This window comes from Copadichromis virginalis, linkage group LG5 (assembly GCF_057382275.1).
Source record: "Copadichromis virginalis isolate Kocher_CV1m ecotype Utaka linkage group LG5, C_Virginalis_male_GT1.1, whole genome shotgun sequence".
Taxonomy (NCBI): domain Eukaryota; kingdom Metazoa; phylum Chordata; class Actinopteri; order Cichliformes; family Cichlidae; genus Copadichromis; species Copadichromis virginalis.
In genome coordinates this window covers 3,322,595-3,336,795 of record NC_140622.1, presented here as the reverse complement: position 1 = coordinate 3,336,795, position 14,201 = coordinate 3,322,595, and the positions used below count along the sequence as shown (strand labels likewise).

The following is a 14,201-nucleotide window of genomic DNA, read 5'->3' as shown; positions in this document are numbered from 1 at the left end:
CTGGTGTAAATTCTCGATCATGTTACACTTCTGTTTAATCAATTTTCTGTTTGTGACAGGTTATACAGGAACGTGGAGGCCACACACACACTACTGAGTCTAATTTTGATGTGTTTTAAGGACATTACATCAAAGTTGGATCAGCCTGTAGTATGTTTTTCCTCTTTAACTGAGTGTGACACCAAATCTAGACCTCCATGGGTTGGTAAATTTGATTTCTATTGATAATTTTTGTGTGATTTTGTTGTCAGCACATTAAACTACATAAAGAACCAAATGTTTAATAAGAATATTTCATTCATTCAAATCTGAGATGTCTTATTTTTGTTCTCTTTATTTTTTTGAGCAGTGTTTATTCAGGGCTCGCAGTCGGGCTACCAAAATCTATCTCTTCCCTGCCCGTCGGGCTATCATAGGAAGGAAAAATATATGTCAATGCTTTTGCATTCTTTCGGAAATGTAGCTGGGTAATTATGTCATTGGCATCGGTGAGCCACTGTCAATATGTGACATATTGAAATCGCGTTTGAATTTGTGCTTGTTTTTTTGCTTTCACTTTGCAATCGCGTGAACTGTGTATAGAGAGCGACAGCACTGATTGGTGAGTGATGATAATTTGCACACCAATTCCTCTGACATCGTCTTATCAATCGTTAGCTTACTATGCAAACATGACAAGTGAAATCTCCCGCAGCTTAAACATGTGAGAGGTTGATCGCGCAGAGAATCGCTGAGCTTATGTGAGTCCCTGTGTAAAAGCAGCAGGATATACATTTCAGTTCTGCTGAGCCAAATAAGACAGGTCAGGGTGAAGAAGTGACAGCCAAAGAAAAGCTTACCACAAAACGGAAAAGTTATGACAAATCAGACTATAAGGCAAAAAGAAAGTGCAGCTTTATGGTTTCATGGACAAAAGAATTTCTGTGGCTGCAATATGACGAGCTAAATAACCAGGGCTGCACATAAGTGGTCCGCAGGTGCGCATTCGCTGTCAAAATAAAATACGCGCACAAGATAGTTGCAACGCCTGTTTGCGTACATAAGATTTTCTGGAGGAGGACAGACATTTGTTTAGAACTCTTAAAGATGTCGAAGAAGCTTCTTTAAGCAATTACTTTGGTGTTCCTCCACCTCCAAAGAAACGTCAGAAGAAGTCCGAACCACAAAAGAAGCGCGTATTCTCGGAAAAGTGGTTGCAGGAGGTGAGCTGGCTTCAAACAAATGATGAACGCACAGAGATGTGGTGCGGAATGTGCCGTGAAAATCCCACTCTAGGACAAAAACACTGCCTTTTTATATGGACGCAAACGCGCGCTGCGACTTCTTATCTGGTGCGCGTCTTTTATTTTGACAGCGAATGCGCACATGCGGACCACTTATGTGCACCCGTGTAAGTAACATAATGTTCTGCCAGGTGTGTTGTTGGTTTTCCCTCAATTTCTGAACTGACAAGCGCCTTTGTTACTGGGACCAGTCATTTTAAGAAAGGCCTCCATTAGAACCCATGAGAAATGCAAGAAATGCATTATTGCTCAGTCTGCAATATCTTTCCCAGAACAAACACCAATTGCAAATAACATACTAAAAATAAAACTGAAAAATCTGTTTAGAACAGCGTAAGAGTGAACTACCACTGGCAAAATTTAGCAGTCTTTGCAAACTTCAAAAAGCAAACGGCCTCGATCTTGGTTCCACTTGTCTCTTACCTGTGACTTAAGTGGAAATTTCAAATTCAGGATCTGACACAGACTGATTCATGTCCTACACAGTTCTTACAAGTTCATAGAAATTTCTGTTCAATTAGAACCAAGTATTTGAGTTGATGTTTGTAATTTGTGTTTCAACAATTTTTTGATTAATGTTTTGTTTCCGTTACAATATTATACATTAAAGTATAATATTGCAACGGAAACAAAACATTAATCAAAAAATTGCTCTCTTTTTTTATTCGGACTACTTAAATTTATTTTGGGCTACCAAAAGCTGAAGAGTCCCTGCCCAAAGGGCTACCAGGGATTTTGAAATTTTGCGAGCCCTGCTTCGAGGTGTTACTGGGGTTATTGAAAATGTGTATATGTGCGTATGTGTATATGCGTATGTATGGATAGATAGAAACATATATGTATATATCTATATATATATATATATATATATATATATATATATATATATATATAAAGAATAATAAAAAAAAATACACATGACATATAATGTAATTGCAAGGAGGTATTTCTGTAGTCTATTGATACTAGATAGTGGAAAAGGGGTGGGATTAAATAAGCTTATGCTTCTTCCTGCTCCGTTTTGAACATGAAAGTTATTTGTAGTTGTGGTTGCTTGTTTTCCTTTTGTTTTCCTTTGTTCATTTGTCTCTTTTAATTCTATGTTGTTGTACTTTTTCAACATGTTCAAAATAAAGATTCAATCAAATCAAATATAGTAAAAAAGGGCCAATTATACCCTGGACACCAGAGGGTTAAAGGCTAAAAGCAAAGTTGTCAATAAGTACTGTTTATATTTGTGTGTATTGCTACAGCTTTTTTTGGCTTATTAACTTGGTGCCTTTGGGTGAATTAATGGTAATGTGAGTGATCCATATGGTCACAAAGAATAGCCACTTGTTTCAGTGCTACCAAAGTTCCCCGGCTTTCATTCCAAATGTTTTTAAATTAAATTTTTAAGATTATAAGGCATAAGGGGAATGAATGGGTCTGTTTTTAAGCACAAGGTACATTAAGCCAAACAAAACAGTCAGATAAGTAAAGCTTTGTTCAACTCATTTACAATAACTCGCAACATTGTTGTAACACATAAAATACAGAACAATACACTCACTTTTTCTGTTTATTCCTCTTTCACAAATTCTTCATGGGTTGATCAGTTTGATATCTGCTTCACAAGCATGTCTCTTAACAGGTGCCAGGTCCTTATGCACACACACAGCGTTATATTATGTTGAAGCACAGTGCGAATTACACCACGAGGCTCCTGACTACAGTACCAACAATCCATTAAGTGGGTGTGGCTTTGTAGCTTACCAAAGTCGTACTAAAACAATTTGAGAGATTCTTCAGCGCCGTGTCCCACATAGAATTGGTTTGAAGTCAGTAAGCACAGCCAGAATGAATACAAAAGGCGCACTGTCTATTTTTGAGAACATTAAAGGATTTTAAGTGCGCCTTATAGTCTGAAAAATACAGTAAAGCCAGGTTTATTGGAAATATGTCTAATTCCAGTTTCTTTCTGTTTTACAGCTGACCTGTTGCAGAAAGCCCTCTCCCTCTTTTATTAACAAGCAATTCAGTCTGTCCTATCACTCTCCCCACTCTATCTATTTTGACAAGCCGTTCTATCTTGTATCACTCAATCCCACAAGCTCTATCTAATTTACCAAAAATCACGTTTTGACTGGAATCAAGTTTTGACTGGAATTGAAGTTACCAGTACTTCATCTATCTGTGACAGAATTCTGAGAGGTCTCTGCTCTCACTACTCCTTCTTTCCTATCGTTAAACTCTCTCACATCCAGTCTTTTTGCTGGAAATTACAAGTAGAAAGTTGAAATTACAATAGTAGAATTACAGTACAGTAGAAACTACTTGCACAGCCCTAGATTTGTAATATCAATTTTTACTTGGAACACTTTGGAATAAACACTGATAATTTGGCTTAAAGGTGCAATTACTTTGATACATTATATAACATTGACACCTTCTTTAAGGTTTTTTGTAATAATAAAACTTGTTATTTTGTAAGACATACATTCAGACTGCTGTATTCACACTACTAAATCTCCATTTGCACTATTTGCCTATTTGCACTACTCTGCCTGGTTTACACTCAATGTCACTTACCCATTATATTGTATATTGTATAGCTTTCTTGTTATATGTAAAATTGTATTTATTTAAATTTTTACTTTTTAATTATTTTTACTTGCATTTTTAATCACTTTTATATTTAAATATATTTAAATGTTCATTTGCTATTTATCTAGGGATTGAGAGTAACGCAATTTCTATTCTCTGTATGTCCTGTACATGTGGCAGAATCGACAATAAAGTTGACTTTGACTTTGAAATATTAAATTAGATAACGTCAAATACATTTTGCTAGTCTGTTTCATTGACTGTAACATTTGAATATAGTAGGTTTGTACTATTATTATTTAAGGACAAATCAATTTCTGTTACTCAGTGTAAGTGTTCAGTCACAATTGTCATCGAGAAGCTGCACTGAGAACCCAGACTTCCTGTTTCCTGACTGCCGCAGAACATCCAGCTGAAGAATCGTCATTGCCTATCATCGGATCACATCACCACAGCTCCTAATATTTACTTTGAATTTTAGATATCTAAGAGATTTACACACACTCTACTTAAAAGCTAATAGTTTTATTATAGCCTGTTGATTGTTGTGATTTAATCTGCATATTACTTTGCTGTCACGGTTCTGGGTCTGTTGGACCCAGTATTTTGAGTTTATTATATTTTGGTTTTATTCTGCTTCATGTTTTGTTTGAGTTCCATGTATGTATTCCATGTTATTTTGTCTCTCACTGTCGAGTCTGCGTTCTTGTTTAGTAATTCATGTTTCCTGTTTTATTGTGAAAGTCTTTGTCTTATGTTAGTGTGTGCAGCTTGGTTCCCCCCGTCTCATTAGCCCTGATCTCCCCCAGCTGTGTCTCCCTTCTGTTGCCCATTCCCTCATTACTACCCTGTGTATTTAAGCCCTGTGTTTTCCCGTGCTCGGTTTTGCGTCGTACCCTCAGATCCTGCCTGTGTGTTCCAGTTAGTGGTTTCATGTTTGGTTTCTGTTTTGTTGGTGCCAGCAATAAAGCTGTGGTTTTCAGTTGTATTTCCATCTCAGAGTCCTGCACTTGGATCCACATCTCTACCTGCCCGCACACAGAGCCCTGACATTTGCAGAAGTTAAGATCTAATCATTAACGAGTCTGGTTAAAAATATAAGAAGTAAAAATATTCTGTTTTTGAAAAAGCTACAATAAAACTGACCCAAGTGTTTTCAGATAACTTTGAATATCTTTTATATTGAGTTTAGAATAAAGTCAACCTTTTACATCTATTTACATATTTAAAAAAACATTGGAACATTTTTATAATTTTACATCTCTCACATTTAATAGTAACTAGTTATTAGTTCTTCACTGTTTCCAGGTATAAAAACAATCCTTTATTTAAAGAAAAGCAGAAGGAATGTATGAAAAAAACATATAAAGAATCTCCCGTTTTCAGACAAAAGCAGAATGAACGTCTAAGAACGTCTATAGAGACTCTCCTGTCTTCAGAGAAAAAAAGAACATATAAGAAGAATCTACAGAACTTGTGTTGAATTCAGAGAGAAACATAAAGCTTGCATGAGGTCTTATGTTTACAATCTGCATAAAGAGAGTGAAGAATTTAAACAGAAAAAAACGATCTTACATCACTAAACGTTATGGAGAACACAGACAATTTCTGCAACAACACAAGGACAACATGAGAAAACGAATGAGAGTAAAATACTGGAGTAGTTTTTTGTTTTGTTTTTTTCAGACAGATGCATGACATTAGATGTGCAATGACCATAAAACAAAAATATCGTCAGATGCACCGGCCAGCTGAAAGTTTACAGTGTCACCCAGATAACAGTTTAATGAATGAGGCCATATCTGGTTTCAGATCAAACATTAAGTCAGCACCATCTTATGTTTGTACTGTTTGTCTAAAACAGGGGTGCTCACACTTTTTCCGCATGTGAGCTACTTATAAAATGACCAAGTCAAAATGATCTACCCACTACAAAAATCCAAAACATATACTTATTTATAAATATATTGAGGATTCTTTATCTACAATGTATATACATGCATAACCGCAATATCCAATATTTCACAACACAATTAACAATGTAAATTTTTTGTCATTACCTGAGTTTACTCTGATGACTTGCACTGAATTGAATCAGCCAGGGATGCATAGTCCGGACAGTAGCTGCTGACGGCCAGCCTCAAACACACTTCCAAATGTTCATCAGTCATGGTGGAACGGTACTTGGACTTAATGATGTTCATGTGGGAAAATGATGACTCACATAAATAAGTGGAGCCGAATAATGCAGTCAAAGAGGCAGCACATTTCCTCATGTTGGGGTACTTTACTTCTGTGAGTAAGTTCCAGAACTGTCCATGATCTCTGGACTTCAGCTCAATGTCGGCTTGTAGTGTCAAAATCTCATCTTCCACTCCAGAAGAGTTCAGGTGAAATAGTTTTGCAATTTTTGATGCGAGTGAATCGACATCAGCATCTTCCCGAAAAGGATAGCACATGAAGGTAGCGACTGGCTCGAGCAAAGAAAAGTCTTGAAAGCGTTTGTCAAACTCTGACAGACAATTGTCAATCTGCTCTGTGTAGCGTGCACTGTCAAGTTGCAAACAGGCCATCCCTTGCATCTCCAGCTCTGACGCCAGGTTTTGAAAGTTTATCAAATCATGGCGCTGCAGCTTTAAAGAGAGATGTTGCATCTTTCGTTTGAAAGCATTAACTGAGCTGATCATGTTGATCACTGTTTTGTCTTTTCCTTGCAGCTGTAGATTAAGGTCATTCAACATGTTTGTCAGATCGGTTAAAAATGCCAAGTCTAACAGCCACTGACCGTCATTAAGTTGCATGTATTCTGCTTGTCCAGCTACACGGAAAAACTCCTTAATCTCCGGACAGAGCTCTCGAAATCTTTGCAGGAATTTCCCTCGACTAAGCCACCTCACGTCAGTGTGTAGCAACAACTCAGAGTGGTCGCAGTCAGCCTTCTCCAGATGTGCACGAAATAACCGTCTTTGAAGAGATCTGGCGCGAATAGAACAGGCGATCTTCGTTGCAACATTCATGATCTCCTTCATGTTGAGCATTTTAGCGCATAACGCTTGTTGGTAGATTATGCAATGGTAATTTAGGAAGTCCGGGAAAGCATCGTCCTGCCTGCACTTGGCAATAAATCCATTCAAGCGGCCAACCATTGCGGGTGCTCCATCTGTGGTAATAGACACCAATTTGTACACTGGGAGCTGGGTTTTCTCGATAAAGTTTTTGAACGACTGAAATATGTCCTCTCCTCGCGTCTGTTCTTTCATGGGCAGGACTGTTAATAGCTCTTCTTTTGCAGTGATATCAGTAAACACCATACGAATGAAAATGCACACCTGGGCTGTGTCACTCACGTCCGTAGATTCGTCCAACTGCAGTGAGAAACACTGGCAATCTCCGATGTCCTTCCAAAGTTGCTGGGTTAAATCCTCCGCCATGGCTTCACAGCGCCGTGTAACTGTACTTCTTGACAGCTGGAGAGCTTTGATCGAAGATGTTATTTCTGCCTTATTTTTAAAGTCTCGGAACAATGAGTCAGCTGCTTCAACGAATGCCTCTTTTACCATCTCTCCATCTTGAAAAGACTTCTTGTTTTTAACGATGATGTGACTCACCCGGAACGATGCTTCGGTGGCGGCTTTCGCTTTTGAAGTTTGTTGTGTGAAAAATGACTGCTGTCCGGACAACTGGGATTTTAGTTCCTTCACCTTTTTCTTTCTTAGCTCGCTTTTCGGCGGGAATGTAGTGTCGTATTTTCCGTGAACAGTTCGAAAATGCCGCTCCACATTTCCCTTCTTTGGCATTGCGATGGCAGCCTGGCAGATGAGGCAAACGCACTTCGAAAATGACATCGTGAAAAAAAAGTCCTCCTCCCATTCTGTATGAAAGTGATACGTTTTTGTCTTCTTACTTGGTCCAGCTCCCTCACTCATTTTTAACCCTTTCTTAGGTTTAAGAGAAAAAACCGAGAGCTAAAAATTGGAGTTAGCTGCTGGCTAGCTTGTCAGTTTTACTACACTTCGCGCCGCTGTTTGCGCATGCGCAGTGACCTAAGCGTCAGAAAAAATCCGATGTCATCTGACTGGCTTCCCTGTATCAATCAAGTGACGGGATGGATGATAGGCTGGCATCTATTTTTTTAATGCCATGCGATCTACCAATACTACCTTTGCGATCGACTGGTCGATCGCGATCGACGTATTGAGCACCCCTGGTCTAAAAGCTTCTTTTCCTAATCAGGTGCAAAAGAACAAATTACTCAAAATACCAAAAATTAGCTCAGCAGTGTCTAAGTGGTAAATTTGTTCATGTGTGTGATGAAGTATGTAATGATCACTGCAGCTTTCCTGCTGAGAGAAAAAAGGAGTATATCTGTCACACGTGTCACAGTTCCCTGAAAAGTGGACGCATGCCGAGGCTTGCCGCTGTCAACGGTTTAGAACTTCAGGATATTCCAGCTGAACTGTGATCTCAACATTCTGGAGAGACATCTGATTGCCAAATGCATGGGAAGTGATGGTTATGATGAAGCAGAGCTAATGGAAATTGACAACTATGAAAAAGATGCCCTTTTGTGTGAAACTGAGTCTGAAAGTGAACAAGATATTAATATGCAATCCTGTGATGAACAACCAGAAGAACAAAATCCTGAGGAACCAGAAAGTGATTTGAACAATGGAGGTTTTGCTCTAGAAAGTTGTCTGCAGCCTTTAGACATTTCAGAAGAGATTTTTTGTTTCACTGATAACACATATTGTGTGGCTCCTGCAAAAAGTAACAATCCTATTAGTTTTTTCAAAACTCTGCATTTGGAAGCCATGGCATTTCCAGTGCAGTTTTCTACTGGTCAGAATACACTGGATGAAAAGAGACGTCTCAAGCTCACACCGAGTGCATACTTCAAGTCAAGGCTTTTCAACATTGATGCAAGATTTGCCAAAGACACAAATTATCTATTTTTCTCACAGTTTGTTACTGAAATACACTTGGCTAATTCCAGCATGACAATACAGCTAAGGAAAGGTAAAACTATGACCAAAGATGGACGCAAAATCACATGAGGAATGTTACAAAGTAAGACAGAAGTCGAGAAGCTGGTAAGAAATAAAGATGCAATCAGATTTATGCAGCCATTCAGAGGAACTCCAGCTTACTGGCAGAAAACTACCAAAGATTTATTCAGTATGCTTCGTCAAATAGGAACACCTCAGTTCTTTGTAACGTTCTCTGCTGCTGAGATGAGATGGCCTGAAGTGATTCAAGCAATAAAGAGACAGCAAGGCGAGGATGTTGATTTTGAAGCCCTCGACTGGTCAGAAAAGTGTGAAATTCTAAGATCAAATCCAGTAACCACGATGCAAACGTTTGATAAGCGTGTTGAGGCTTTGTTCAGAGATTTGCTTTTTTCTCCTGCACAGCCCCTTGGTGAAATCATTGATTACTTTTACAGAGTTGAGTTCCAGCACAGAGGTAAGTCCGCATATACATCTGTTGCTGTGGATTAGAGAAAAGGTAGAAGTAGATGTGGATGACGACCAAACGGTCTGTGACTTTGTGGACAGATACATCTCAGCTCAACTCCCTGACCCAGAAAAACAACCTGAACTGCACAAAAAAGTCACTGAACTACAAAAGCAAAGCAAAAACCACACAAAAACATGCTTTAAGAGTGTGAACTCTGGTTGTAGTTTTGGGTTTCCAAAACCACCAGCCACAAGAACAATGATTGTGAGACAGGATGAGGATTCAGACATTGAAGCTGCAAAAGCCGAACTCAGACCTTTGTTGAACCTGCTGAAGGAACCTGAAGCAGCTTTGTTCACCACAGAGCAGTTTCTGTCACGATGCAACTTGACAATGAATGAGTAAGTAAGTAAAACTTTATTTATATAGCACCTTTCAAGATAAAAATCACAAAGTGCTTCACAGAAGCTAAAACCTAAAAATAAAAATCAACCAAAAGCAAGTTTAAAAAGATGAGTTTTTAGCTGTTTTTTAAAAGCGACCACTGATTCCACAGATCTCAGGCTCAAAGGGAGAGAGTTCCACAATCTGAGGGCCACAGTTCCAAAAGCTTTGTCGCCTTTTGTTTTCAGCCTCGTGTGTTGGACAGCAAGTACGAACAATGCCTCCAAGACATAAACAAAAAAAATGGCACTGATTCTGAAACGTGACCCAAAGGACTGTTGGATCAATAATTACAACCCACACCTGCTTGAAGCCTGGAACTCTAATTTAGATGTCTCATTAATTTTGAATGCCTATTCATGTGTAGAATACCTCTGTAAATATATAACGAAGAAAGAATCTGGCCTTTCTGAATACCTGAAGACAGTTATTGATAACTCAAACAACGCGGTCAATGAAATATGATGTAATGAGAGCTGTGATGCAGGCTTACTCAAAAAAAAGAGAAATCAGTGCACAGGAGTGTGTGACTCGAGTCTGTGGCATAAAAATGAAAAAATGTTCCCGCAGTGTTGTATTTGTACCAACAGAAGATAACCCAGTAAAAATGAGTCGCCCAATGAGTTACCTGAAAACCACAACACATGACAGTTGTAATATTTGGATGACAAGTTTGAGTGATAAATACAAATGCAGACCTGAGACCCCAGAATATGAGGAAATGTCCCTGGCTGAAAAAAGTGGTTTGATTTATATATGTTTATATATAAATATATGCGGTGGTTCCTAGAGACAAAACACGTACAAACTCCAAAAAGCACGTACAAACTCCAAAACACATTTCTAGCATGAACTGAACTTCCAAAACAGAGCTACCTAGATCACTTAAATTACACAATTGAAAGCATATGAAAGCATATGTGTATTGTTTGTGTATTTATACACAAGCATTAATATATAGTCAAATAATTAAAAAATGTTCATTTACCTGTTACTACCACACACCAAATCCGGTTGTTGGTACTTGCTGGCTTGTGTAGCCACTAGGTAACAAAAGCTCAACACTGCCCCTAACATCCTGGAGCACTTTTGTTGTGTTTTGTACGTGTTTTGAGCTTTTAAGTGCTGCGGAGTTTGTACGTGTTTTTACGTGTTTTGGAGTTTTTACATGTTTTGGAGTTTGTATGTGTTGTTACGTGTTTTGGAGTTTTTACGTGTTTTGGAGTTTTTACGTGCTTCAGAGTTTGTATGTGCTTTGTCTCTAGGGGCCACCGTAAATATACTTTTATTCACTCCACATAAAATGTAATAAATAAATCATATAATACAAAAATCAACTATTCACATTTCAACTTTTAACTATTTAAATTTTCAGCTTTTTCCTTTTACAAATTTAAAGGGAAACAACACAAAACACTGCAAACCAAAACCAAATTAAATATAAATTATAATATGAAAACAAAAAGAAGATGCATATTCTCTGTCATATGGGCCTGCATGAATAAACTTTCTGAATCCTTCATCATCCCCAACTGAAAATAGTTGTGGATGATTACTATACCTTTCTAATTTGATATTGTTGCCCCTGGCTCTTTCTCTCCCTCCTGCTCTGTTCCTGTGCTACTGAGTGTGACTACCGCCCCTCCCCCCCTCTGCCCAGCGTAAAGCACAAGGCTCGCGTGCTGAGTGAAGCAGAAAAAAAGTGCAAGAGAGAGAGAGAGTGAGAGAAAGAAGAAAAGGAAAAAACACCCACGTGACGGCTTGCGATAAGGAGCCGGCTCGCGTTGTTCACGTCAAAGAGCCGGCTCTAAGAGCCATTTCGTTCACGAACGACCCATCACTACACTGTTCAGAGGAAAAAGATCCTGAGCAATATTATGGACGACTGTTGAGACTTTATCTTCCACATAGATCAGAACAGGAATTGAAACCCCAAAGGTTCGAAACCTATCAGTCCTTCTACAACTCAGGTTTTGTACGACTTCCATGTTCAGACCACAGTGAGTCTGTGAAAAGGATTGTAAAGAGAAATAAAGACAAGTATGAGAAGAACTCTGAAGATATTGAGAGTGCACTGGAAGAATTTGAACAAAAATAGGGACATGTTATGGTAAATGGTAAATGGCCTGCATTTGTATAGCGCTTTTCTAGTCCCTAAGGACCCCAAAGCGCTTCACACTACATTCAGTCATTCACCCATTCACACACACATGTTATGTCACGGTCCTGGGTCAGTGACCCAGTGTTTTGAGTTTCTTGTGCCTCTGAGTTTTTTGTATTATGTTCTTAGTGCTCTTTGTTGTCCCAGCTTGTTCTTTAGTGTAGTGTCTTAGTTTGGTTTTCTTGTATTCTGTTTAGTTCTCTGAGTATTTAGTAGCTGCCCTCTGTGTTTCTTAGTTGCTCTGTCTCCCCTAGTCTAGTTTGCATCTGTGCTAATTCCTGTTTTACTTTGAAGGTCTGTGTCTCATGTGAGTGTATCCTACTTTGCTCCCTTGTCTCATCAGTTCTGATTTCTCCCAGCTGTGCTCTCCTTCTGTGTCTCATTCCCCTCGTTACTTCCTATTGTATTTAAACCCTGTGTTTCTCTGAGTCAGTCTCGCGTCGTCCCTCATGCTGTGTGGGACTCCCTGGGTCTCGCTGTGAATTTAGTGTATTATTCCCCAGTTTAATTTAGTTTACTTTGTATGCTCGTTTTTCTGCGACCAGCGAATAAAGCTGTGTTTTGAGTTTATCCCTCGAGTCTGTGAGTCCTGCATTTTGAGTCCTCATCTCCTGCCTGCCACACAGCGTTTCATGACATGTTATCGATGAATGGTGTAATCTTGCGCCTGAATCTGAAGTTGTGAGGTTGCAATGTGATGAGAATCTTCCTGAGAGACATTCTGATGATGAGAACGAACAGGAGAATGTTCCCGACTACAGTCGTCAGTCTGATACTGTAACAGAGATCAGAGCCGTCGGAGAACAATCTGCAGTAGATCCAGCTTTGGTACGCGGTCGTGTATCAGAATCTGAACCAGAAGCAGGCCTGCGTGTTCTATGCTATAAGAGACTGGTGTATTCAGCGCATTTGTGGTTTCCATTTTTCTTCTATGTCAACGATGGTGCAGGAACTTGAAAGTCACATCTGATTAAATGTATTCACTCTGAAGCATCAAAGATCCTGAGCAGACTGCCTTCTAATGCAGAAGAAGCTGATATATCAAACCCAACTGTTTTACTGACTTCATTTACTGGTACAGCAGCTTTTTCTATTAATGGCTCTACGTTACATTCCCTACTCAAACTACCCAGGAGTCTTAAACCACCCATTCAAGAACTTGGTAACCAACTGGATAAAGTCAGATCTGACATTATGAATGTTGAAATTATTGTTATTGATGAGATTTCGATGGTTTCAAAACCCCTTTTTGCTTATGTGGATGCAAGACTGAAACAAATCAAAGGCACTCAGAGACCTTTTGGTGGAATGTCAGTTTTCGCTGTTGGAGATTTTTACCAGCTGCCACCAGTGCGACAGTCTAAACCTCTGTGTGTTTACGATCCAGAACAGATTGACCTATGGCAGGAACATTTTCAGATGGTCACTCTAACCGAGATCATGCGTCAAAAAGATGATGTTGCCTTTGCAGAGATGCTGAACAGGATTAGAGTCAAAGAAAAGACAGATGAGCTTTCTCAGTGCGGCAAAGATTTGTTGTCAAAGGCCGTGACTCTACCAGAAGAATGTCCAATTGAGGTCTTACACATCTATGCCACCAACAAGAATGTGGAATCTCATAACACAGATACGCTAAAGAAGCTTCATTCAAACATTATAATTATCAATGCAGACGATTTCCAGAAGGATAAATGTACAGGGAGAATGACACGAAGAGACAAACCATTTACAGGTCGAAATGATTTACCAGACACTCTGAACGTTTCTGAAGGAGCTCGAGTGATGCTGACCAGAAACCTGGACACACTAAACGGTTTGGTCATGTAGTAACTGCTAGGTTTAACTGTACAAAGGTTGTTCGACATATGAAACACAGACTTCATGATGTTCGGCTGGTATTTTTATTGTGAATATTAATTTTGAGGGTAAACGGCCCTGTACACCATGGAGCGAGGTCAGCATACCCACGATATCTTCTGCTCTCTGAGTTAACACAGAGTTTCCCAGCTTGGTCACATGAAAGTGTCGGCAGCATCAAACTAATCTAACGGTCATCTGCGAGTAATTCACAGATCATATCAATATGATTTTACAGAAAATCATCCTTATTACTGCCAACTATTCCAGAGACATGACAATCTACAGTATAAAGAAAGGATTACTGAATTGGAGACTCGGCTTTGCGCCCTTCATTCACCCATAGCTAGCCAGCCCCCTGTAGCTGGTGCAGCTGAAGATAGCGTAGGCCCCGCTAGCTCTTCCCCGGCAGA

General features: G+C 39.2%; 1 protein-coding gene across 1 annotated transcript; it reads right to left on the bottom strand.

The window, feature by feature from the left end:
- Positions 1-5,284: 5,284 nt before the first annotated feature.
- Positions 5,285-7,666, bottom strand: LOC146708765 (zinc finger BED domain-containing protein 5-like). Its single transcript, XM_085457926.1, has 3 exons — positions 6,161-7,666; positions 5,445-5,477; positions 5,285-5,302 (listed from the first exon to the last, which is right to left on the bottom strand). The coding sequence occupies exons 1-3, from the start codon at positions 7,664-7,666 to the stop codon at positions 5,285-5,287; spliced, it is 1,557 nt and encodes a 518-aa protein (XP_085314052.1).
- Positions 7,667-14,201: the final 6,535 nt, after the last annotated feature.

Coding starts and splice junctions, on each gene's coding strand:
- LOC146708765 (XM_085457926.1), bottom strand. CDS start 7,666: ATGCCAAAGAAGGGAAATGTGGAGCGGCATTTTCGAACTGTTCACGGA. Junction 5,478..6,160: donor TCTGGAACTTACTCACAGAA/GTAAAGTACCCC, acceptor GTGTTGTTGCAG/AAATTGTCTGTGTTCTCCAT.